General features: G+C 33.2%; 1 protein-coding gene across 2 annotated transcripts; it reads right to left on the bottom strand.

The window, feature by feature from the left end:
• Positions 1-1,201: 1,201 nt before the first annotated feature.
• Positions 1,202-27,354, bottom strand: LOC117106418 (kinesin-like protein KIF2A). 2 transcript variants are annotated; one of them, XM_033247779.1, is made up of 19 exons: positions 27,179-27,354; positions 20,683-20,777; positions 19,904-20,084; positions 17,572-17,586; positions 13,656-13,763; positions 12,340-12,440; positions 11,899-11,997; positions 11,320-11,374; positions 10,144-10,306; positions 9,398-9,488; positions 8,815-8,970; positions 8,581-8,723; positions 7,907-8,028; positions 7,376-7,575; positions 7,043-7,110; positions 5,862-5,982; positions 5,592-5,693; positions 5,164-5,236; positions 1,202-4,968 (listed from the first exon to the last, which is right to left on the bottom strand). In XM_033247779.1, the coding sequence occupies exons 1-19, from the start codon at positions 27,231-27,233 to the stop codon at positions 4,826-4,828; spliced, it is 2,091 nt and encodes a 696-aa protein (XP_033103670.1). In that variant the 5' UTR covers positions 27,234-27,354; the 3' UTR covers positions 1,202-4,825. The 2 variants fall into 2 exon arrangements, with proteins under 2 accessions (XP_033103670.1, XP_033103671.1); XM_033247780.1 differs by lacking the exon at positions 17,572-17,586.

Below are 27,354 nucleotides of genomic sequence, written 5' to 3'. Positions count from 1 at the left end.
ATAATTCTGTAAAAAAGTAAATTTTTGCAATTTTCGCCTTTTTATGTTCATGTAAGTTTCTTCAAATAAGTTGCATTGTATTTAGTTTTATTACTATTTTTTGACGCACCTTCACAATTTCGAAGTGTGCCACTGTTCAAAAGTGTAGTTTTCGAATCATTTACCTAGCTCCGCCCTGAATTATTTGAAGCTCTAGCATTTTTTAATGCCTGGTTCTCTGGGTGCTTTAAATCATTTCCAAAGAATAATATGTTTAAGGTGCTACAGAAAGCATTATGTCTCAAGTTCTCACAAGTTAGTAAAACGCATTTCCAATAATTATGTCTTAAGATTTCCGTAATGAAAAATCTCAGTAGCACCTAATAACTTGCCTTGAGTGCAAGATATAGGTTGCTCAAAATTGCAGGTACAGCTAGTATAATAGCTGTGTGGCATTTCAAACCAAACGGGACAGGATGATAATTTACGGGCCGCTTTTACTTACGGTAGTTTTCTTCGTCAGTAATCTGACAAGTATGAGATGTCTAGGGACAATGTATCCAAAGATCCTGATGAAAGTCATTTGTTTTGCACTACTTATTTATTTATTAGACCTACGATAAATTTCCGTAGTATTTTTGTCTATTTCCGTACGTCCGCAATTTGGCAAAATTTCCGTAGCAACTAGTAGAAACTACGGAAATTCCGTAAGTACTTGAGAAGTATATGATATTATTATCTACTTAAAGTCTGGTTTCTAAAAAAAATCGCTACGCGCTATCGTCGACTCCTTTGGCGATGTTGTTTGGTCGGTTGGATCAAGCTTGGTTTTCATACAATCGTTAGTGTATTCAGTGCATTGCTTGCACGGCTTAGCAGTCCCCGACGCAATCGGGAAGGCTTCCAGATTCGATCGACCAATCAGCATCACCGAAATCTGTTTGCATCAACTGAAATAGCGTGTAGCGACTGTATGGAAACCCAGCTACAAGTGAGCCTTCCCGATTGCGTCGTGGACAGCTACGCCGTGGACGTTTGCAGTCAAAAAAAAAAAAAAAACCAAAAAAAAACTGTAGCGACACAGTGTAGTGTAGCGATGCGACGGAAAAAAGCTTTACTGCTACTTGCAAAACCACTACTACTATAACACTATGGATAGTCTTTGCTGTACTAAATGTGAATCACAATTATAAAACATTAAAAGCAATTAAACAAAACACGATTTGAAGAGCAGCAACATGAAGGAGATTTATTTTCTTTCATCATATGATGTCAGTCAATGAATACAATATACTGTACAAGTCATGTGACAATAAATTCCAATAGTAACACTTCTGTATTGTAGAAGCAATCAATTCATATCACCATGACAACACCACCATGTGACCAGTAAATGTTTATACAAGACGTTAGTCATAGGACAAGCAGTAAGCAAATAAACATCTGGGTCCTAGCAAAAAAAGAAACTGTTCATTATATTATAAACTAATGAAATACCATAAAAGCTTTGGCTTTGGTGCACATAGTTGGTATTTCATCAAAATCCAATATATTGTTAAACATTTATTGGAAACACAGCCGAGAGTTGTGCAAAATAATGAAGCAATGTCCAGACAATCCCATTTTATTTGACAAAAGCATGTGATATGCCTAAATATGGTAATGATGACATCACATCATGACCATATATAGGCACATCATGACTAATTATGGGCATACAACAGTTTTTTTTTTGTCAAAGAAAATTTGTTAATTAGGACAGAGCATGACAGAAGGTGAGGAACTGCAAACAAGAGCAACAAAATTATTCACATTTTTTCATTCATTACTAAAGGGAATGTTAACTACAAAGTAACAGATTTCTTACATTTTTCTTAAAATATAGCAATGTCTATTCCAATATCTTCAGTAATAATAGAGACCATGCATATTATGCAATATACAAATCCCCAACTATTATTACCATTAATGGAATTATCAATTCTTTATGTTGGTCATCCTAAAATTCTAGTTTGAATGTAACAAGCAGAACCTTGTGATTGCTTGTGATATGGGATTAGCCGTTGGGTCAGAGGTCAGATGTATCTTTGGAATGCTTTCTTATTTTCCCTAGCCTGAATAAATAAGCATAAAAGAGCATGGATGCTGCATTTCTGTAAAGCAGGCAATGCATAGATGCCTTATGAAAAACTCCATGCTAGCCTGTCAATACTTATATACAAAAAATAATCACCAGTTTACATCTTCACAACAAGCGCTAAGGATGTACAAGAGAAAGAAATGATAATAATAGATTTCATCTATAAAATAATTGGTACAAAATTATTGTTTACCCAAAGCTGGGTTTGCAGTATATGTGTGGTACTACACCATAGTCCACAGACACTGCCTGGATCAAACAGAAAAAAGGTATTCATGTTTGTATATTTGTATAGAATAAATTGCATCAAAAGAAAAATCATTAAAGAATAATGCCTTTTGAAGTTGAATAACAATTGGCTTAAAGTAGGTCATACTAGGCCACTCACATTTCATGCAGAAGCCATGACCACAAATCAATGCATATTTATAAATGATAATAAATATTTATATATATGGATGCGAAAGAAAACTTAAATAAAGAGATTAAATATATTCCTGATTTATAAATTCCATGAATATATAATAACACAAAATAGTAAATGAAAAAAATACAATTGTTTTAAGCGCCAATTATAAAATATGTGTCAGTCAATCAGAAACCGCACATATTTAATACTTTTATATGAATATTCATCAGTACCTAAATTTGTAAAAAATATGGGCATTTCTAAGCATACAAATATTCTCACCCCTGATGTTGTAAAGGAAATAAACACAATTTATAAAATGTAGATATTAGCGACATTTCTGGCTGTAACAAATCAAGACAAGATACATAAGGAATCTTCTCTTGATGCCATCTACTGCCTAGCAACAAAACTCAACCACAGAATTATGAAAACATGTCCATGACAACCAAGACATAGGATAATTTTAATATAATGCATTCATATAGAAAAGTGTGTGTAAAAAATGGAGGTTTTAAAACAGAAATTGCAAGAATCTTTGGTAAACTCTACCCTATTGACAATGTTAATACACAATTTTCTTTCGAGTTCAAACTAGATTTGCTTAAAGCTGGATGAGTGAAAACTAAAGTATAACACTGACTACTGCCTACGGACAAAGGCTGACAACTACTGCAGGTACATACTGATCACTAATATGTATACATAGTGGCCATTGGTATGGATGCAGCCTGACCACTTCTATAGGACAGACTTTCAAGTATTGTAGGTACACACTGACTGCTAGTATGGTATAGACTCTATAGGCACAGCCTGACCATTTCTATTGGTACAGACTGACCGCAAGTACAGGAACAGTTGAATATTAAGAGGAAAGTAAAATATATGTATAGGAAAGTAATAGAGAGAAATTGCTATCAACTGGGAGATTAAAATTTATTAAAGCCAGGCACACATTGCATCATACATCGGTCGTAGGACAGTCGCCAACTAATCTATCTCTGCTTTCGTTGATTACTTGACGACACAACGCTGTCTGCTGACAATGCTGTCGATGGCAGACTGACCGGATTGTCATTAACACAATCCGTTGGGTGAACCTCTTCGCATTGCGTCCATGGAATCAGGTTGGCCAATTGTGTGTGCGCCTCGCTTTACATTTCTGCACAGGTACAGGAACTGTAAGGCAATACAAGTAAATTTCTGCAATCATTTTTTTTATTATTAAATGTAAACATTCATTTAGGAACGTTAATCAACATCCTTTTACTATGCTCACTCTTAATTTCTTTGAAATTGGACATTTCTCAACAAATCTATTTACACTGTCCCTATCAACAAGAAGCAATAATATATCACTCCACACTGTCATTCAACCATCAGAAAAAAAGAAAAAAAAAACATTTATTATTGGTTGAAGCCAATCTAATTAACAAAGCACTTTAATTATTATTAATTATCATTCAGACTATTTCAAAATTTTGTCGCATTTCTTTGGATAAACTTAAAGATGAGACGCAATCTTGCATCCTTTTAATCATTGCTTAAAGTAACTCAGGTATAGAAAACAATTAGCATACTAAATTGTGGGGAGGGGAAACTACTTATAAATTTGACTGATACTATATACTAACTTCATCAGATAATGCTTATGCCAGTAATTGAAAAGAAATAGCCAAATGCAAATATTCTTGACAATAATTGCTCAAATCTAGCAAATCCCCCACAATGGTTATTCAAAATAATTATATAGATCCATGTAAGGGATGTAAATTTGGCAGTTTTGCCCTCCCATGCATATAATTTCATAGAGGACATAATAAACTTCCTATTCATTTACAAGGCGAACATTCAAAATATACATATTAATAATTGGTTATTATTAGGAATTTCAGCAAGCACACTCAAGGTGGAACATGTCATAACATCCATTTCCGCAACCTATGGTACGCCAAGTGTGCAAAAAACACACAATCTATGAGCCACCAAGTATGCCAAAAGGTGTGGTATGCTAAGTACATCATAGATGCAATACACTGAATCTATTGGTTTGCTGCCAAGTACATCCTTAGTTGCAAACGATCTGTGGTATGCTAAGTACGTCAAAGATGAAATACACTGAATCTATAGTATGGTTTGCTAAGAATGTCCTTAGCTGCACACAATTAAAAGTACACCACGTATGTGATTAGACCCACACACAACTATATGAACATGCAGGTTGTAAACTTGGTACAGTAAGCGGCACATATGATTGGTTGAAATCTTCTAGTTGGTTGGCAGTAGGCTGGTGCAGTTTATGGGGCTGGATGGCGCTTAATGTTTTTACTTGCATTTTCTTCCTCTTGTAGATTTCTTTGGAAATTATTGACCTTCTCTCGGAGCATGCTTAAAAGGTCAATCTTGCGAGACAAAAGTTCATCCAGGTGGGTGCAATAGTCTGAAATTGAAAAGAAACAATGAAATTGAACATTCACAGAATGCAAACAACACTGAGCAGAAAGGCTTAGCTAGGCTAGATAGCTTTAAGGTCAGTTTAGAACTCTCTAAAATATACATTGCATAAGGTAAGCTTGAAGTTAAAATACAAGTTAAAACAATAAATTGTCAGTTTATAGACGTATGTTATACATACCTTCCACATCGTAATCCACTTCATCGGTCATCTCCAGTAATCTCTCTTCTTCTGCCAGTATCTGTTTACTTTCCTATAGTAACAAGATTTTACAATAATGAGTGGATGATTCTTAACTCTTAACTACACATGTAGCATATGTATAAGTATAAACGCCTCATGCACTAAAGGCAATAACAACATTAATAAAAACAATAATACATAAATAACAATAATAATTATAATATTTATATTGCATCATCCAATTTCAGACCCCTCTAATTCTGACACCCAACTCATTCGAGATCACTTTTCACAGAACCAAATAACAATCTTCAATCTATTAACGTGAAGCTACCCCTTTATGTGGAGACCGACCCCAACACAACCCCAAATTTTCAGGTCCCAAAGTGGTCTTGATTTTGAGGGCTAACAGTAATAATTCTCACCTCAACACATGTTCTGTGGGTGTCAATGACCTGCTCCTCAATCTCATGCAGCTGGTTCATGGCTTCATGGAATGTGTACATCTCTGCTGACACCTCTTCCTCCTAAAATAAATAAAAAATTATATTGTAAATTATAATATAATACAAACACTACTACTCATCCATGTTGATTGGAGTCATTGCTTTTATATTTCCTTCATTATGGGATGCACTAGTTGTGTTATCACTGATCCTTTTATGTAACTTATTGATTAAAAAAAAACATCTTACATTATGAGTACAGAGCATGGCCAGATCACTATTGCTTGGAGAGAGGCTCTTCTCTGGGCTTGGTAAAGGTGGAAGGTTTGGTTCTCCGTTGTCTGCTCGGCCTGGGCCTAGCTCTTTCACCCTACAGTAAAAGATTACATCACACAATAATAAATAATGTTACATCACACAATAATAAAAAATGAATTTTATCATAAACACAATAATGATAGTGAACTTTCAAATAGGGTTTCTGTAGCTGTTGAGACTTGGAGAAATACAATGGCTGCCACAGAGACTTGCGTTTTTCAAAAAGGCTAAAGTGACCAGTGCTAATACTTCCACCACAAATGATAACAGAATGAAGAACACAGGCAAAATATTATAGCCTCTCCAAGACATTCCTCCTTTGGGAAGTCTAATAAAAAGCATCTCGGCCATCCTGAGGCAAAACAACATAACTGACATTTTTGATGATTTTGAGATAACATTTGGGAGTACATTAAACACGTCAGAATTACATGTGAAAATTTGAGATCTTAATAAAGAGTTGTTTTGGAAATAGCACCACCTATCTTTAAGCACAAAACTTAAAACTTAGTATGTTTCCGTGGCAAAAAAAAAACAAAACTACAAGATTACAAGGCAAACCAACGTATCTACATTGAAGATACATTGTTGAGCCTTGTAATGGTAATTAAAAATTGTCTTGAGCTGATGGAGTTTGACAAGGCAAAATCAAATGGTTATTGGTGTTTTTATATCAATAATCTTAACAGCGATGTATGAACAAGCTAGGTAATCCATATGATTGCCCCAAACATGATAAATTCCAAAAATATGTCTTACTTTCAACAATACCGAGCCTGACATGTTTCTGTGGCAAAACAACGTATCTGTAATTATCGCTAATAACTTTGCAATAAACAAACGGTTGTAATTAAAATTTTACATATAATCACAATATCTTTACATATACAATCCTACAGAATTTCAATTAATTGTAAAGTTCCAAACATGCAAACTTTAACTCTATATTTCTCCAAAAGCGAAAATTTCTAGTTACGCTGTTTTGCCACGGAATGGCTGATCGTAATCGAGAAAGGTACAGTATGCTGTGTGAACAGCAAATGGTGATATTATATTTTTGGGCGTGCTGGCTACAAAAAAACTATGCATCCACACAAATGAGGTTAGCCTACCTGTCTGCATATCGTAGTGTGTTGAGGGTATGTTCACAAGAACTCATACCAGGTGATATAGTTGCAATCTGAAAAAAATTATGAAGAACAAAAGGATAAAAATAATATCAATAGTAATAATAACAACATTAATATTTTGCCTTTATAGTATATAACGCCACAGTTTAGATCTTGATATTTCAAACAAATCTATCAAATTATGTCTGTAAATGTATAAAAAAATGTCTTGTCTTGCAAATAACTACCCAATACCCCAATTGAGGGGTCAAAATACTACATGGAAATCTTTTAGTTTATTACAACATTTTTTATGTAATCGCAACATTGACTAACCATACAGGTTTTGGCATTGTCTGCGATGAAAGAGTCTCGCAGGACCTGCGTGAGCTTACTGGCACGAAACGGTACATGGACGCCTTTATTACTCAACGATCGTATACACTCCTTCAGCGCTAGCAGACTCTTGTTAATTTCTGCGCCTTCCATACGTGTCTGACGATTGGAGCTTTGCGTATCTTTGCCTCTTTCGTTTCCTATGGAAAAGGGCCACGATTATTTGCATAGTGTGTTGACATATTAAGATAGCAAAAATACAGTATGTATAAATGCCTTCCTTCCATAAGTATTATCAAGAGTTCTCCAAGGCATTAAGAACCAAAATATAGAAGAAATCTGTAATAATTCAACACAATTTTACATACATTAAAAAGACAATGATTGTGAAGATAGTGAATTTATTGTTCTGATTAAAATATATGATCAGGAAACATTTTGCAAAGCAGAATTTTCTTTCACATACAAAATATAAGACATGTTAGATAGACAAACACAGCTGCACTGAGAAAACAGATATAAAGTACTAACCTGCAAGATCAATAAGAGAGAACTTTCCGTGTAATCGATTATTCTTACGTTGCCGCAGGATAATCTGGAAGACGGCATGCGACCTAGAAGAATGCTGATTGGCTGACGTCGTCCCAGATGTTCTACAAAAAAGATAAGAAAGCTGTTATTGTGATGTTCACTTTGGAGAACATAAAATTAGGAGTGAACAATGGGGATATGTATTTTAATAGGAAGGAACATTAATGAGAACATTCTCATCTTTTTCAGGATTGAGATAATAATTCTTGTTAAATAGTAGTTTACAGTCTTGGGGATAATTCATATGACGTTCATCAGTAACCCCAATGTTTATCATTATTAACAATATATAGCATATATATCATAATCTATAAAATCCCAATCATTAAACATAATTATATCCTCATCTTCCTCATCATCCTTCATCATCATCTTCACAATGTGCTGAACTTAATTGTGTTTATGAATGCTTTTTTCATCAACATTAGACATTTCATCATCATCGTTGTCAACTTTGTCATTGGCATCATCACACATACATATCCATGGCACTACCACCACTACAACTACCATCAACAGCATTATCCCCATATCATTTTCATCATCACCATAATATCATCATTATATTATCTCCATCATCATTTTCATTATGTTTAACATGAAAATGCACATACCTAACATTGTTGCCATGACCAATCAACTTGAGTACACTGTCCACATTATTGACTGGTTCTTCCTTAAGGCCTACCACTTGCACAATCTGTTTACCGTCTTCAAGAACTCGAAGTTTAGATTTTTTATTTAGAAGATCGAACACCTAATATTGCAGAATGAATAAAATGTATATTTAAATTTTAGCTGCTACAATAAAAGTACCCAACTGATAAGGAAAAAGTCTATCACTGTACCTTTCCACTGTAAATTTCAAAGAAACTACATCCGACCACAAGATCTTTTTTCCTGTTTTCGGGTTTCTGTAACAGCTTGAAAACATCATGGGCAGAGAGGGCATAAATTCCCTTTGTAACATCTTGCTTCTTGCCGTCAAAATCACCTCCCATTGTCTAAACAGAAAACAAGTTCATATATCAATATAAAAAAATTCAAATATATGTATACAAATTATCGTAAATCCTCAAATAAGCACCGTGGAACTTTTTGGTGGCTTCAGTACGGTGCTTATTCGAGACAAACAAACATAAACTTCAAACATAATTAAAAAACAAATTGCTCATTTAAGAGGATGAAATAAGTTATCAGATTCAAACGAACAAATTGAAATAAGTCAGTGTTTGCTGATTTAGAAAATGTTTTCGGTAAAAATGATTTAATTTTCTTAAATCTTTCATTACCATCTGTCAATTACCTCTAATTATCAATTGAAAGAAAATAATAGAAAAAAAACAAAGTAAAGCATTTCAAAAATGAATTAAATTGTCCAAGTTTATTAGTCAAACATAGAGAGTGCAACTTCAATATAAATATACTTACATGAGTCTTTCCACTTCCTGTTTGGCCATAAGCAAAGCATGTTGCCATGCCCTTGTTGAATATACATTCAACCAATCGCTTGGCTGTAAATCTATAGGTGTGAAGAAGTGAACAATAAAAATTTTAAGAATGATTACAAATTTGCTTAGACAGTCCATACATTCGAACAATTACTAGATTTAAAATATCTGGTGCTAGTTTAAAATCAGCTACAATTATTAACATCTACTACAGGACAAACAAAATCCTGATTTATCATCATCATCACAGTCAACCTAATAATCATCACCCCCACCGCAGTTACCCTCACCCCCTGCTAACATTGTCAGTACCATCCTCATCCATATAATAATAATAATAATAATAATAATAATAATAATAATAATAATAATAACTAGCACTAACTCGGACTTAAGGGGAATATCTTTTGTGTTATTTTCCCCTTAACTGCATGTTATTTTCCCCTTAATGTCTTTTTCTTATTTGTTCTCTACTTTTTCCATTGTCTAATTTCCCCTTAAGGTAGGTTATAGTAACATAATATTAATGTAATATTGGAGTTAATAATAATAACTCTTAATAATATAATAATAATAATAATAATACATTTTATATATTTATTTATTTATATTCTGCCCTCTGCAAGGTAACAGCCTTCACAAGTTTGCATCAAACTGTCCTGTCTTTTTCCTTTGCCATCCATCTAACACCTTTAAGCATATTGGTTTTTGTTCATGTTTGTTTACCTATAAACCATCTCATTTGTAGAATTCTCGTCGAGTGCAAAGTCAAATCGGAAATGTTGGTTTTCTAAATATTTGGTCAAATCAACTTTGAGTTTTGGTTCATGTACTAATACTTCATCTTTGTGTGGTATAGTTATTACATCTATATCTTTCTTATTCATCTCTGAAAAAAAATTTAAAACCAATCAAAGCCGGTTATATTTCTTTATTGAAAGTCATAATTCGCACGTTGGCTGCCAGCGAAAGGTATAGAGTACTCATTCCACAGGGTGTTGCTGGGGGCGCTAGGGACAACTATACTCAAATCCACCGTAGCATAGCGTTTATTACTTCATTGTTATACATTGTCATTGTAGAACCACAGACTTAATGCCTGATAGTCTGGGGAACATACCCCTAGACGATAACTTACAATATTGTATGTATGTTTGTTGTGTTGCTAGCTTTGCAAAAGATTGCACAAGTCGGAGCGCCCTCTGAAAATACTGCATACCAACCAAAGATCTTATAAACACAAGATAGCGTTCTCTTCGCGATTTACGCGTGCAAATTCTGTAATAAGGCATGAATGGCGCCCTCTTGCTAAATTGGAAACTTTTGACCCTTGACCGCTCTGACCATACCGTACATCGCGCGACTTCACCTTCAGGGTATCAATCCTGTGAACAGCAGAACAGGGACCATCTCAGATCCATGGCAACAGATAGGACGCCCTCTTCCAAAACTGATTACTTTTTCTCTTTGGTAATAACGCATGAATGGTGCCCTCTTGCTAAATTGGAAACTTTTGAACCTTGACCGACGCTTCTATTTGTTATGCGTAAATCGCGGAGAACGCTATCTTGTGTTTATAAGATCTTTGATACCAACCCATGCAAAAAACTGACGAGAATACTTGTCTTCCCCTAATATTTTCCTACCAATTTATTAGACACACTATTTTGATGATATGTGAGTTGATAACATTTCAAGAAAGTATGTTTGTACGTGTAAACTTTAAAAAAAATCTGCATGTCAAAATGTTAAGGTGCACAGATTTTCAAAAACATAGATCAAAATTTAAGGGCAAAATATTGATCATAAAATCAAAACATTATATCTCATGGAAATAATTACTGAGAGTATTAGTTGTCATGGCGATGAAACAATAGATCAAAGAGGGAATATTGTACTGACCTTTCTTGTTCATCGGTCGTTTCCGCACACAGACTGTAATCTGATGGTCTTCCACCTGAATGAAAATCAACACAGAGAATTGGTTAGATTGGGATCAATGGCTAGTCAACCGCCTATTGTTGCCGAGTAGCAGAGCATAAGACAACAAGTAACAGCCCTGCTAATTATACTGAATGTGTTTAAACATTGCTCAGGGTTAACACAAGGTTGAATTAAAAGACAAAAAAACATGTTCTTTACCAAACAGATATATAGCACTTATGCGTTCAATTGTGAATAACAAGATTACATAAACCAACATTCTTGGTTAAGGATTTAAAAGATATCTGCCACAAAAAAAAAAATATGGTGATATTTGAAATATAATACAGAGAACCCATATAATAAGGAAAAACCTTCAGGACCAAAAAAGTGTCCCATTAATAGGGGTGTCCCTGGAACAAGGATTGGTCATAGTAATATATTGTCCCTTAAATTGTGGCTTACAAGGTGTATGTTAATTGGGATGTCCCTTAATAGGAGTGTTCCCGTAATAGGAGTGTCCCAAAGGAGGGGTTCTCTGTGTAAGATGGTACATACCCGATCATTATTACTGAGTGGTTGAAAGTCTAGCTCTGCCTGACAATCGCGAATCATACGTATAAACTCCCAGTTTGGATGATTGGCAAGCTCGGCATCCTACAGAGAAAGAAATTGAACTTTTCAAAATAAAAAAACATAATAAAAATTGCAACCAGTTTTAATAAATAATCATTTTAATAACTTTAAGTGCTATAATTTAGGTTTTTATTTTTAAATCATAACAATTTGATGTCATGTTTTTACAATTTGATATTATAAATATATCATATTCACTGCAGTTATTAAAGCCTGCAGCTACATATTTTTACAGGAAAACCTTGAATAGAACAATAATTTATTTATTTGTTAATGCTTTTCTGTGGGTGTTGTGGATAGAAAGGGTATTCACAATAGGATATATGTAAGTGTAAATGAGGATTATGGATTCAAGGGTCATACTTTGAAGCGTTGTTGCTTCTGCTCCACCTGTTTCGCTCTTCTCTCCTCTCTTTGCTTCTTTATTCTATCAACTTCCTTCACGACGTTTGATCGTCTTCGTGCTATCAACACCATGAGAAAAAATCAAAACAGAGTATAAGAACAATATTTGTTTTTCTCATGGCCCTTAGAAGTTCTTTTTCTAAATACATCATGCATTTAAACATTTTTAAACAATTTACCTTGCACCTATCATCAGTTTTAACTCAATGAAAGATGAGGAACTCAAAAACTTTTTTATAACAGCAACTGCCTATAGTGACAAGTCCTCAAAAACTATGTGAAGCCGATTTTTAATTTTTCTCACTCTGTTGTGTGTCCTGAAAACCATGTAAAGCAATCAAATTTTTCTTTTTTTCCCTTCTCCTAGAGACTACTGTAAAGCAACCCATTAATTTTAATGTTATAACTAACTGGAGAAATTGCATTAAAACAGAGATGGCATGTCTATACTGTGCTTCTTTCTGACTATAGCAAAGATACTAACTCTTATACTGTATGAACAACCTAAAAGAGCTTTAAGTTGCCATCGTTGTTATATTTTTGTTTTGTTCACACTAAATTTAATAATTTATTTAAAGCAAGTAGCCACACTAATTCTGTTCGCAGGATTAAATTAAAAGCGCCCCCATGTGTCAAGCCATGCACTGAACTTTTAACCCAACCATGCAAGGTACTGCACCTCTTTATGATAAAAATATTGGTATTTGAACTGAACAGATAACTTTGATAATGGAGGCTGGTACTACAGCCATTGGACCACTGCTCTGCTTTAAACATGCTATTAAATCTTACTATAAATAAATACAACATATCAATTACCGCCATGATACTTTTGCCCATCCTTCAATGGTACAACTATGTTTTAAAAGAAAATACTTTTATGAAAATCATTAGGCCTGCTATAGACAGTGCATTGTATTGAATTCCAAAATGTTGGTAAGATGTTATCATCAGTTCTACATGAATGAATTTACTTCTAAATGTAACACATGATTATAATTTAATTCATTGAGTGATATTTAATGATAGATATTGTATAAGTACCGTAATCTTAAAAGAAGTGTGGGGGAGCCGCGCAGGGAGGGAATGTGAAAATTGTGGATGTATAACTAAATACCTATTCCAATAAAAAAAATCTGTGTTCATTTTAACTTTGTGTTGCTTAGTGGTTTCTAATGGTGTCATGGCTGAGGAGGAGGAAGTGCATATCCACAACCCCTTAACCCCCAGACTACATTCCTAAATATTCATAGCTATACCGATCCCTAACTCACCTGCAGGTATTGATTGTTTTTGGAGGTTTTGAACAGGACCAGCAGGAGACGGATTTGCATTGCCATTCTGATTGGTTGAACGAACCACATTCAGTCGAGCTGAAGGTACTGTTGCATGAACACAAATGATAAAAATTAATATCAATACTTATGGAAATGAATTAATATTATTTGAGAATGAGAAAAATGTGTCTTTCAAATGTAGATCTTAAAGGTGATCAATATTTGTAGAAATGAATAAATTACAGATGAACTAGTAGTGCTCATGCAGTCCTGCGATTCACTTACTACAGTATAAATTATAGCCTACATTTAATTCGTAATACAGTATCAAACCAAGAAGTGAAATGTGATAGTGTTACCCAAAAAAACATAAAAGTAATCTACAGTAGATGCACAAACCAAGATGCAAAGTAGTAACATGTAGCAAGCTCAGTTATCAGTATCAGCTTATTCTATTTTTATTATCCAGTTGCTCAAATAAAATTATTGTCAACTTTTTGTTAAATTATTGTTAAATTTTAGATACATTTTTGTTAAATTATTGTATTTTATATCATTATGAATTTTAAATATTTAAAAATTATAATAATTTATTTATTGTAATTTTCTCTTTTGTTTAAAATAACATGCAATTTGGCCTTTGTTATATGTTATTAATTTTATGTGATTTTAAAATAAAGTAATATATATATTTATTATTAACTAATGGTTTGATGGATGGATTTATTCGGTGTAAACACCAAGGTTAAGACTTATTTCCAGTTGGGTCCTTCTGCTTGTGATAGGCAGAATTTACACTGGGAGACAACCTCCTACCCTTTTCCAAAGAGTGTGCAATCTTCAATGTGCACAAGGGCCATAATGCAAAGGGACCAACAGCTTAAACGTCTCATGCAAAGGACGGTGTGCTATGTACTGTAACTTGCATTTCAGCCCTCCTGAACTGAACTGAAATACAAGGAGAGCAGTGATGGGAATTGAACTGGGAACCTAGAGATCTCCATGGTTCAGCGCACACACAGTGGCTACCACCAGTTTACTGAACAGAGCTAAACATTTCCTTTGGTATTATATAAAACTGGGGCGGATTGTTATAAAATGGCCTTACTTGTAGTCTTAACTCCTCGAGTCGCTTAGACAGTCTTACTAAAGACACTCTACTAAGACCATTGCTATAAAACGGTCTTCGCTTTAGACCACTTTGAGTATTGAAATGCAAACACGCACTCTCTGGTAACATAAAATTGAGGGCGCTGTTACGTTTGCTCAAAAACATGCATATTTATCAAGACGAACGTAAATAAATGTAGACCAGTTTTTTCAGACAATAAGAAGCTTGCGGAATTTTCGTCGTTCAATTCTTTGTCTTTGACGATCTAGACAGACAGTAGGTCTAGTACCTGTAACGCCATGATGAAAATGATTTAAGACGACCGTTTTAAGCCTCCTCCGAGTAGGATTTAAAATTTAAGACGGCTAACTGGTTAGACCGCGGTATAGCAATGGTCTATAATCATAGACCAGTAGTGACGTCACGATTAAAGCCGGGTAAGCGTTAAGACTATTTTAAGACATTGAGAGCAATTTAATGTTGTTATTAGTGTTGTGCTACGCCAGTCGGGTATGACCGGCACTAGCATTTGGAAACCGGGACAGAGAGCAAATTTTTAAAATCCGACTGGCACAAAATGCGTTTAAACTTTAAATTAAATTTACCATTACATATGTCACTCATATAATATCCATATATTCCGATGTGAAAAGTCGAAAATTTTGATTCTGAAATTCCTAATGCAGCCTATTTTACACCGGTTATCAACCTATTCTTACTTTTTCAAATTTCAAATCATGAACGGCAGAGAACAGAAGCCTGCCAGTTGTCTGCCTCTCGTACTATCTAGGCTAGCCCTATTAACTAACCCCACTACGTAATAGCAAGCACTCAAATCCGGATAGCTACAACACTGATTGTTATTAATATTTATTTCATTTCATTTATTTCGTCCAAAAAACATTAAAATTGACAAACACAAGATAACAGAGAACAAAAAAAACCAAAAAACACTCAGTTGGCCGGACAGGATTGCCAAAAAGTGAACTGAATCACTGTCTAGTGACTCTCCGATGTCAATGAGAACATACAGTAAATTAAATTAGCATAAAATATTCAAGTAAAATAGACCAATCAATAAAATTTAGATTTAAAAATATGTACAAAATCATCAGTGAAATCGGTCAAAATACAATAAAATTTGAAAAAGAAGAATTTATGAGTGTTTTTCCAGATTTCACCAGACAGAAGGGCATAAATGTAAACTCTCAAAGAAACATTCCAACTTAAAAAATTGTAAGTAATTTTGCAAGATCTGATTATAGAAGAAATATATTAAGATCCAGAGGCTCTTTGTCTCCTCAAAAACAAACAAATTCAATTTCTGTACACAATATCACTTCCTTAATAACTACTCTTTAGACAGTATGATTTAGGGGTTTTATGCTACTGACACAATAAATATTTTAAAATATCTTGAATGTAAAATTCATATTGAACCTTTAAAGAAATTAGGACACAATTATGACCTGGTGAAAGTGTAGAACACAGTCATGCTAGTATTGTATCAATAAATCAAAAAAGAATCTTTTTCAGTGGCTAGACTCTGTACTGTAAAGTACAGTACTTTCAAAATTCAACATTAATATGACACACAAGATAAAAAAAAATATACCACAATCTCTTCTTTAAATCAGTAAAAAAAAATATTAATTGTAGTGTTTGGTAGTAATTATATTAACATAAAAATTAGAATGCCTTAAATATTAACCTAAACATCAGAGATGTTGAGAAGATCCCTGGTGTGGATATGTAGACAAAGACAATGTGAACATAGGACATGATTGTGTTCCCAATGCTATACACATGTGTATTTTTAATTTACCATTATTTAATGTGTACATAATGTCTTCTAGTATTTAATGTCTACAGTGCTATATACTGTACTAGTGTCAGTAAAATGTATCATGTCCCTTAAAAATGTTTAGCATAAATTACTGTAGTTTCCTCGAACATAAATATTAAAATAACTTTAAAATATAAACTTGTTTCTGCTACAGTAGTGTGGACTACAAGGAAAAATTTTAAAAAATCAATTTAATTCTTAATTAGAATACATTTATTCAATGAAGGAAAAACAAAAGGGAAAAAAAAAATTTAAAAAAAAGAAAACTTAATGTTAAAGCAAATACTGCTGGAGAAAATTAAACACTGTAGCACATAAATTCAGTTGTTTCTTTGTATTTGATTTATGAGATTCATGCAATATTGGTTTAAATGAATAATAATAAAAATTATAAATACACAATGTACAATAGCGAAAGGCAGTATATGAGCTATAGTAGCCTATATTAGCAATTTCAAAGTAGCAGAATCTCCATTTTGCTGAACTTTTTACCTTTAATCTTGTGTAATATTTACACTCTATTCTTATTCTAAGAATAATTGTCAGATTTATATAAATTCAGTTGTTTCTTTTTTATTTGACTTGAATTGACATGAATTATAATTAATAATAAAATTATAACTACACAATGAACAATAGCAAAATGCAGTATACTGTATGAGGTATAGTACAGGAATACTGTAGCATGTATGATTTATGATCCAAGTAAGGTACCTGTACACTGTTAAACTACTGTACAGTATACCATGTACAAAAATAATGTATCAATAATAGCACATACAATGAAAAAACAATTAAAATATATGCACAGCATGCAGACCAAATATTATGTTAATACTGCTTAAAACCATGACCAAACCAAACAAAGTAAAACAACTATTCAACTGTAATCAAATTTATACGTGCAAAAATCAAATGCGAAAATAAATGGTAGCAGTATAAGAGAGATAATTTACCATTTTCAATATCATCTGTTTTTTTTTACGGCGTGAAGGGATTGGCGAAGAAACAGAAAGAGAATATGGGTACAGTACGTATACATGATGATATTATTACAAACAGCAATTCAACAAAATAATTTTTCAACATAAAATTGATTCAATCACAGCAGACAGAAATGAAAACAAGGTCAATTAAAATATTTTTACAGCTCGGTTGGGGCCAATATTTTGATTGCCTGCACTACGACAAAAGAACTTTGGGCAATTATGCAGAATCCAAAATAAAGCAGTGTTGATTGGTCAATGTAGCTTGAGATAGGCAATATGTCAGCTGGGATCAACAGATATTTAGAATATAATTTGTAAATGATGCAAAATAAAAAAGAAAAAATGATTAACTCCAAATGAAATTCAACATTGAAAATGTTTTTTTTTCTTTTATGTGTGTAATGATGGATATAAGAAAAAAAGTAATCTATTTTTAATTATTCTGACATTTAAAACTACTCATAACACTACTATATAGTGCCAATAATGTATACAGTACAGTACTAGATACTGACTTTTATACAGTACCACTCCTTCTACACTTTCCCACACAACTTTAAACATTAGTGGGAAACAGAAGAACTTTTGCACTGTACTATACTTGGTTTTCTATCGTTCAATTTGATTAAATTTTAAATATTAACATTTTTCTCACTATAAATTATTGTTCAATATCTATGTACAGTATATTTGTAGTCATTGCTTTTTATATTTTGAAGATTTGACTGGTATACAATATTGGAGATACAACACAGTAGTCAACCCCCAACAATTTAGTATTTTTTTTTTTTTTTTTTTTCAATACAGTATTTGGCAGGCATAATGTAGTCTCTTGTTCTTGGGATATAGATGGATTTTCCAGTTATTGACATTTTATGATAAAAAATAAATTGAGAATGAAAACAGTCCACATCAGATACATGTAGCACTGTTCAGAGATGTAGGTGGCCCTAATTACAAACCAAGTAATCGTTAATGGTAATTAATATGTATTCTCTTCTTCTCTGGGCTGATTCGGCTTTTAAGCCATGAGCCTTACAACGGTGCGTTGCCAGTTTGCCCTTTTATAATCATCATGCCTGAGTGTGTTTATAGTTTTATCTATGGGTTTTAGATCAGTATTTATTTCTTTTAACAAATTTTGTGGGACCATAGCATTCATTATAGTAAGACACCACCATTTGGAAGGATTTTCATTAAAAACACAAATCTCTGAATCCAGTTGGTATCGTACACAAGTACTCACTATCCTCACTACCACCACCATCATTATCACCAACATCATCATCACTATCATCACCACCAAACCATCACCATATGAAGGAGAACGTATTTTAAACATAAGTTTGTTTTAATCATTCAAAGTGATTAGACAATGTAAGAATTATATTTAATATTCTTAACTTGATAATTAAATTTAGAGACCCTAAGATCAACACTGGATTTTGAATGTTTGATAAGAACAAGACATATCGAGTGATGATGAAAATTAATTTATTTTAGAAATGAGTAAATAAAACTATTAATATAATAGCAAATAGTATCAATTGATATTGAACAGAATTCAACTGATATCAACATTTGAACTTGAATATCAAATATTTACAGTACTGTGTAGGTGGACTTACAAGGCCGAGCCCAGACACAAGGACAGGGCATCAACAAACTGCAAGCTGTTATGCCACAAAATTCCTACCTTAGTTTCAGGCAAAATAATTTGAGTGCTATAGCCCACTGGCCTTTAATTAATGTATGTTTATAGAAATTTGCATATTGATACTCTAAGCTCATCTTCATGTCTTTTTATCAATATATTTTTTTTAATCAATTCAAGTACAAAAAATAACACACGCGTCTTGATTAATATAGGAAATGTGTAGAGTGTGATTCAGTAGGGGACTAAACCTTGGGAATAATGGATAAAAAGAAATGAACAAAATCTATTTAAGGTAAATATAATTTACACTACTGTAAGAAACAATATATAAACAATACTGAGTTTACAAAAAATATATTATAAAATATCTAAAGTCATCTGGAATAAATTTGTAAAGTTTAGTATTTCTACATATAATACAGTTTACCTACTGTATTGTACGTATAAAAATAACTGAATTTTTGGTTTATTATAAAAAATTACATAGTTTTAATTGTCTTCGATTATTGATAAAATTATCTATAATTATTAATTGTAAAAATAATTTAAAGTGATTGATCATTAGCAATGGTATCACATTCAAAGGAATTACAATATTTTATTCCACTTTTATGTTTATCAATTATGATGAAGCATACTTACTTCGATTTTCCTCATGTCGTGGCGCCGGGGTGTTATTTGGTATTGCAGACTGGCGTGCATTGCTGATGCGACCACTTTTGGCAGACGAAATTGGGCGCTTTGTCTGTGGAGCTGGGGCAGGCGCAATTGGTTCAGGCACACTGAGTTCAGGGTTCAAGGCAAAAATTTGGTCGACTTCAATCTGTAAATATTCATAGAAAGGATGGAAATGTAAATTATCAAAATAATATCCATGTTTAAATAAATGCCGAGCTTTGAATAAATGTCCCTCTTGAATAAGTTCCCCCTTTATTAGACTTAGTAGAACCTCATTTGTAATAAACACCCACTAAATGACTGTAAACATTATCTACTGGAGCAACATCATTCGCAACACATTCTATTATGGTCAATAGAATAACATTTTTTAAACCTGGTTGAGATCATGAAGTCTTTATGATCATGCAAAACACAATTTTGATCCAAATATTCCACATTTACAGTGAAATTATGGGGCATTTTACTGTACGTATCCATTTTACACTAAAAAAAAAAAAAACACTTCCTCAAATAAACGCCTCCTTCGAATAAATGCCACTCAAAAAACATTCTCGGGGCATTTATTTAAATGAATAAGGTAGTTATATAAAAGTAAGCTACTCTATATATTGACTGGGTCATTATATTATATTTGGACCAAACCATGTCCTAGAGTCTAAATGACAATGGGAACTCAATGTCCTTGCTTGCTACATTAACCTCTTATTTGCAATCATAATTTTAGTTCCCATATGTAGTACCTCTTTTCCTTTGGTTTCTCCTTTTTCAAACCACTCAACAGTGACACTCTGCGTACTGGTATTCAAGCCACTTATACAAGCCGAGTGAACACGCCCTAAACAAGATAAAGAGATGAGAGAAAGAAATTTGATCTGTTAGAAGTGTTATTCATTCCTTATAATTTACAGATTTTATTGCAATAAATTTACAACTGCTATTAAAATTTCTCAAACATATAGCTCACTTACTGTAGGTATATGACTCAAGGTTTTTAAAATATCTTTTAATAACACAACACAGCAGTATTCATGAATTCAAACCCATTCTTGACCAACCGTAAGCATAGTCATTCACCATTGGCTAGATATATTTAACATTCTCAATTTTATCATTTTTATTTATATATCTATTCGAGTAAAAAACAGAAGGACCATAACATGCAGCTCAACACAAGTTGAAATAATTGTTTTAATGCAAAAACAATTAAACGAATATAAACAATAAAAGGGTACAGTACCACAAATATATTAAAAATATTTTAACAATTCTCAAATGTTTCAATTTTCAAGGTAAAAACAAAAAAAAAACCATACAAAAAGGAATAAAGACACAAATATTTAATAATTTAAATATAAAGATATAATTAAATGTAAAAAAATAAAAATTTAAATATAAAAATATAATAAAAGAAAACAAACAAAAAAACATGTCTATATAAATTGCATTCGAACAATTTTTAGAAATCCTATTAAAAACTGAATAAACCATGGATCATATTTGTAGGATCACAAAATCATGTTGTGATTGTGTGTGAGATTGAAACAATTCAGGATTTGTCTATAGATTAATTCTGTATAGTTAAAACCAAATATATTTAAATAAACACTTTTTTCCCCAATTCCAAATATATATCTAAACAGATTGGTTTACATTGACATGGATGTCATCAAACCAAAGTACAGTACATGACGTCAATCAAAGTCAAGTATCTGAATTCAGGACAAATTGTCATAGTCACACTGCATAAACAAATCTCAACTTAATACTGATGAGGGACTACGGGGGTATTAAGTGTTGTGCTGTGCGAAAACAAGAATGGGTGATAGACATTTTAAGGGTGGCTAGGTGACATTAATAAACTCGTTAAATGTTAATCTGCTAGTGCTGGCAACAGTTTATGTAACAATTCAAGATCTATAGTCTATATAAAGTGCTACCACAACAGTTTTTGTTTCGTATTATATGTATTTTTTTTTTATTTTGGTGTATTTTATAGTGGCCCAGTTCCACAAAGAATGAAAGGATGTTATATTATTATTTATTATTATTAATATTATTACCAGTTCATTATTAATACTGTACAACCTTCAAACAAATTATTATTATAATTACGGTAATATTACAGTATTATTGATTTTTAGCATTACCGTTCAATGGTCAATTTGTATGTGCACTATTATTAATATTATTTGATTTTTAGCATTACCGTTCGATGGTCAATTGGTACAGTATGTGTACAGTGCCAAATAGGTTTGACTCTGGGTGTGACTGCTTAATATGGGTGGAGCTATTGGTTAATGTGATTTTGTCTTTTATAGAAAGGAAGAACTTTACAAAATGTTTATATCCCAAGAGGCAATACAGATGAATAAAAGCTTGACTCTATCTATCATATGAATACTGTATTTATTGTAGAACTTTTTAAATCAACTGAACTGCTACTGTATGGCTAGTATTTAGAACAATAAGGCCAAAAAAAAATTGTTTGTTTACCCTCCTCCACCCGTCCCTAACTCACTGAAAAAAATAGGGGTGGAAAAAAAAAACTAAAAAAAGGGAGTTTTTTTTTTATAGCTTTTTCTTAACAAATTAAAAAAAATGTGAGTGAATTTTCTTTATTTTTTGCCAGATGTTCTACAAATTTGTCTAAAGTTGTTGTCTGAAGTAAGATATTGCCATTCTAGGTATCTGTGGGTTATTTTTATTCCATCTGAGTATTTAACAAAACTAAATAAATTAAAAAAAAACTTTTCCACCCGCCCCTATTTATCATTTTCAAAAAAAGAAGGGCAAACAAACAATATATTTTGTTTGGTCTACAGTGTAACTGACAGTAAGCCTAATGATCATAACCTAATTTAGTAACACAATTTGCAATTAGGAGATTCCTACAGTAGAAGTTTGTTGGTCATTCTACATTCATAAATTTCAGACTAATTATTGATTGGAGGACTACAGGATCATCCAATTAACATCATGATTCATCGTTACGATTATTCGCAAAGGTACAAGGTGACTGAGTCACAATTGAAAAGTACACTGCATATAAACATAGTAATCAATAATATACGTATAACAGCTTTTTGATGTTTTGGAACTTGTTATTGTTTGATTACAGTTTGTTCCTCAACATCCAAACAACAAGAGCAATTTGAGGCACACATATTCTAAAATCAGTAACCTCAAAATGTATATCAACATTAAATTTTATTGGGGATGTTTATCAATTTAGGTTCTCAAATAGATGCGCAATTTAAGACTGCTTGTATTAAGACATAATTAGCCTAGGCCAAAGCCTAATTTTCTGCAAAAATCATGGAAATCGGCCCTTATTTTATTTAGGTGGAGACAGACTTCTATAGGTCTAAATGTTTGCATGGGTGATATATTATAGAAAGTTCTCTCAGGTGGTATTAAAAATACTTAAAATAGTAGGGTAGTACGACCGCACAATGAACAACTCTATCTGTGTGAGGTCGACACTGACATTGATGTAGGCCTATGTCCCTGCTGTAGTGCTAGACAGTGGTGGACCATGGGGTAAAATGTAGGGTATGCTAGTACAGTACATATCTATTTTTAGCCTACAGTCAAAGACATATAAAGTTAAAATACAAATACCGTCTATTCGAATAAATTCCCTCCCCAATGGCAAATATAAGAATTTGAAATAGAGGGGGAGGGGCCCAATGGACTTCACAGATGGAGGGTCAATACCACCTCAGCCCCACCATGTCTCACAATTTATAAATGGCACCAGATGGCTGGAAAAAGCACCCTTGGACTTAAAATTTGAGTAAAATTTTCTCTTTTTTTTTCCTCCTTCACACACACCCCCACCTCACCCCACAAATGATTGCAACAAAAAAACAAACAAATGACAGCTATATCACTCGGTACACCATGTGTAAATAAAATAAAAGAATATGGTTTTTATTAAGGTAAAAACCACTGGTTGGTTACACCATGGAGGATAATATATTTCCTCCATGGTTACACATGGTGTACCGAAATTTTGTTATGTTTATTGATACTCGCCATGCAAACCTTCAAGAAATATTTAGCTATATCATTCTCAACAACTTCTAGGTAAAGCCCCATTCCCGGCAAAAGTTCACTAAAAAAGATTTTTTTTAGAAAAAATGCATATGCATTACAGGGGTTTCCCTTAAGGTTTTTTTTAACTAGCCAAGTGGACCAGTAAATTAATATTTTTACTGGTCCTCAATCCCTTTCACTAGCCACTATCTTGCCAACTTCGGAAGGCCCAAATACCATATTTTGACATGCTAATCATGCTGCCCCTCACCGATGATGTACCACTGACTACAGAAAAATCGTTCTGTTGTCTCTGTATTAAATTATGCCGCGAAATATAAATACAGGAATCTATTTAGGTATGTACAGTGTATTCTCACAATACGATGTTCGGTTTTCCAGAAAGATCGGTTTGTGGAACATTTCTATTGAATTCTTTCCAAATAAGGCAAGCCAGTTAGGGCCTAGCCTAGACGCTAAAAATAATCTTAGCATAGCCCCGTGAATTCGGTAGGACTAGTAGCCTACGAAAAGTTAACATTTAACATATAATACGTACAGTACCTGTTGTTTTGCTGTAGTGCACTGCAAATTGTATTACTGTACTAATAAAATGAATGCTTTTATATTGTTTTTACGTGCATTTTCGGTCTGACAAGTGACATTTTTTTCTAAACTGTAAACACAACACATTCTTCGTGGTCACGATGCGACTTGTTGTAAATATCATCAGGTCGCTCCTCCCAAACTCTGCCGCTAATTGGTTAATTTTTTTCGTGGGGTCATGTGGCTTGGCAAAAATCCCATGTGCTTGGCTGTGGTATCGTCGGATCGCCCAAAGTTTCAAAGTGCGTGACAGCTTGTTGACAAGTACAAACTTAGTGTAAACCGATAAATTTTTAATTAAAACAAATTTATTATAATGAATAAGGAAGCCTCGTGGTTTTGTTTTAGAGTCAAATCTAAAAATAAATCTAACAGATTTAAATTTCATTCTCTGCAAATTCCCTCCATAATTAGCAATGTTTTTGGGAAATGTGAGTGTAATTTACATGTAGACTGATATATGAATCTAATGACATACCAAATCCGAATTAAACGTCTACTGAAAAAGAGCCGATCCTTTTTCATTTTTTTTCAGTCGATTTTTAAGTATTCATATAAGGCGATAATGCACTTTAATAAAACAATGGAAGGGGTAACTTTCACTTTAACCTTTTACTGGTGTGTCATTTTAATTAATAGATAATCTCCATGGCAATGCTATTGGGACTGTACGAACATTTATTAACTTTCTGTCCCACGTTGCATTGAGGGATGGATACATAACATGGATCTTTTAACTTCACGGTGCTCACACAGACGGAAATCAACTTCTCCTTGTCGCTATAACATGCGGAGAAGGTGATTTCCCTCTGTACGGACGTCTAGCCATGGATTCCTCCATTGTCTAGCTAGTGCGAGATGTTCATCGGTTCACCTTGAATGACTGAGCCCAAGGCTGTTCGTAGCGGACATTAACATGACAATAAACAGAAAATAGCGATCTTGTTGACATTCTGTGTGGTATATTTTGTAAAGACATCGTTAAGGTGAATAAGTAAAGCTTTAGGTATTTCATCAGACTTTCGTTGACATTTTAACTGGTCACGCGGACTTGTTATTGGGATAATTAACAGGTCTGCCATGCATTCTACTAGACATTGACCGGCGAACCAGCGTTATTTCGAACCCTGGCATTACTCTATTTATTATAAACAATGGAAAAATATTGGCATAAATTTTAGTTTTACGCAAAAGAATATAAAAAAATGAGAAATACATACTATTATCTTTTAGGAGATTACCATTTTCTCAACGAATTCTTCGTTACTAGACAAATTCAGAGGTTGTAGAATGCTCTCGCTTTTATGTACACTTTATACAGTCAATAAAGTGCGCCCTCTCTAATGAACTTGGTTCTTGTACTTCGCATCTCGCACAGTGCGATCGATCGAGTAGGCCCAAGATATATTTGTTTAATTGTCAAAATCTCGGTCAGAATCATTTTTTTACAGATTTGAAATAATTCCTATTGTTATATACTGATGGTATTTTGGTACTACCTGTACTTTATAGAGAGTAGTAATACACACTTGCCGCAACATGCGTGTGTGCGTATGGTTATCTGTAACAGTGCTATGCACTGTGGTTGTTGTTGAATAAACGAGGCTCTCCTATACAGACCATGAACAAGGTTGTGGCTGTGTTTACTGTTAGTCTTAATGCTTATTTGTGAGTGTGTTTGCATCGATATGTGCTATGCAGACGTGACACCTATGAAATATTATATTTCACAAGTGTCAATACTAGCAATGGAAAATATCATATCGGCCGTTTTTATGTGTGATAACAGAACCTATATCGAGGTAAGATTAGGCCTAGCCTAGCGGTGTTGGATAGGCTAATGTTTTCGGCGCCTACTATGTTTCTTCGCAGACCTGTCGCAAAATCAAACATGAAAAATCTATCCGCATTTATTTTTTGTGTGGAACACAAAAAATCAAATTTCAGTCTTATTTTACACTTTTTTAGGAATGTCTAAATTCAGTTAAATTAGCAATTTCGTATTACATTTATAAATCTTTATAACATATATAAAAATCAGATTGCTTAACAACTGAAATCTTGCCGGGAATGGGGCTTTAAAAATTTTCTACTCCAGCAGCAGTAGAATTACATTTTTTTAAATCTGGTCAGGATCAGTAAGGTCTTTATGATCACAAAATAACACATTTTGACAGTAATTTATTGTAAAATTAAGGCCTATATATAATAGGGCTTAGCCTAGGCCTAAAATGAAATTGAAAAAACAAAAAGATCTCACTTCTTTCTTACTAACAAAACTTAGGGTGGCCTACTACTACTAGGCCTAACTAAACTAGGCCTAATCAGAGAGAGTCAATAAACAACGATACCTATCTATAAAATTATCAGTCCGATATTACATATTTGTGTGGATTTGCTATGCCCCTTTTTGCTTCTGGAGACTAAAAATTATGATTGTTTGTGGTTGTCAAGATACAGTGGAGAGGAACAATCCTTATCTCACTGTCATCAAGGACTCCTTTCACTGTGTCGAAGGCAACCCTGATTGATCACCCGCCGTTCTTGTTGATTGAGCCTACCGTAAAAGTCATAGAATAAAATGTTATTTACCATCACTTCGTTGAATATCAACGTTCATCCCAACTTTCAAATTTGCATAATCCATTATGAGGTTTATTCGACGATCAGACTACTAAAAACGCATATAACCGTAATTCCAATTTTCTAGGTTTGTTTTCATCGGTCCCATTCCAGCCTAGCCTACGATCCGCTGCACAATTTGAACA

This window comes from Anneissia japonica, unplaced genomic scaffold (genome assembly GCF_011630105.1).
Source record: "Anneissia japonica isolate Jap-2015-1 unplaced genomic scaffold, ASM1163010v1 scaffold287994_len634616_cov204, whole genome shotgun sequence".
In the NCBI taxonomy this organism is placed as follows: domain Eukaryota; kingdom Metazoa; phylum Echinodermata; class Crinoidea; order Comatulida; family Comatulidae; genus Anneissia; species Anneissia japonica.
The sequence above is the reverse complement of the archived record's forward strand: the minus strand, read 5'-3'. Positions and strand labels throughout refer to the sequence as shown.

Bases quoted from the DNA above. Each gene is read 5' to 3' on its own strand.
- LOC117106418 (XM_033247779.1), bottom strand. From the start codon at position 27,233: ATGGATTATGCAAATTTGAAAGTTGGGATGAACGTTGATATTCAACGA. The intron at 20,085-20,682 runs GTACTACATATG...GAATATTTACAG, and splicing joins GAGAAACCAAAGGAAAAGAG to ATTGAAGTCGACCAAATTTT. The intron at 8,029-8,580 runs GTATGTGCATTT...TCTTTTTTGTAG, and splicing joins GGTCATGGCAACAATGTTAG to AACATCTGGGACGACGTCAG.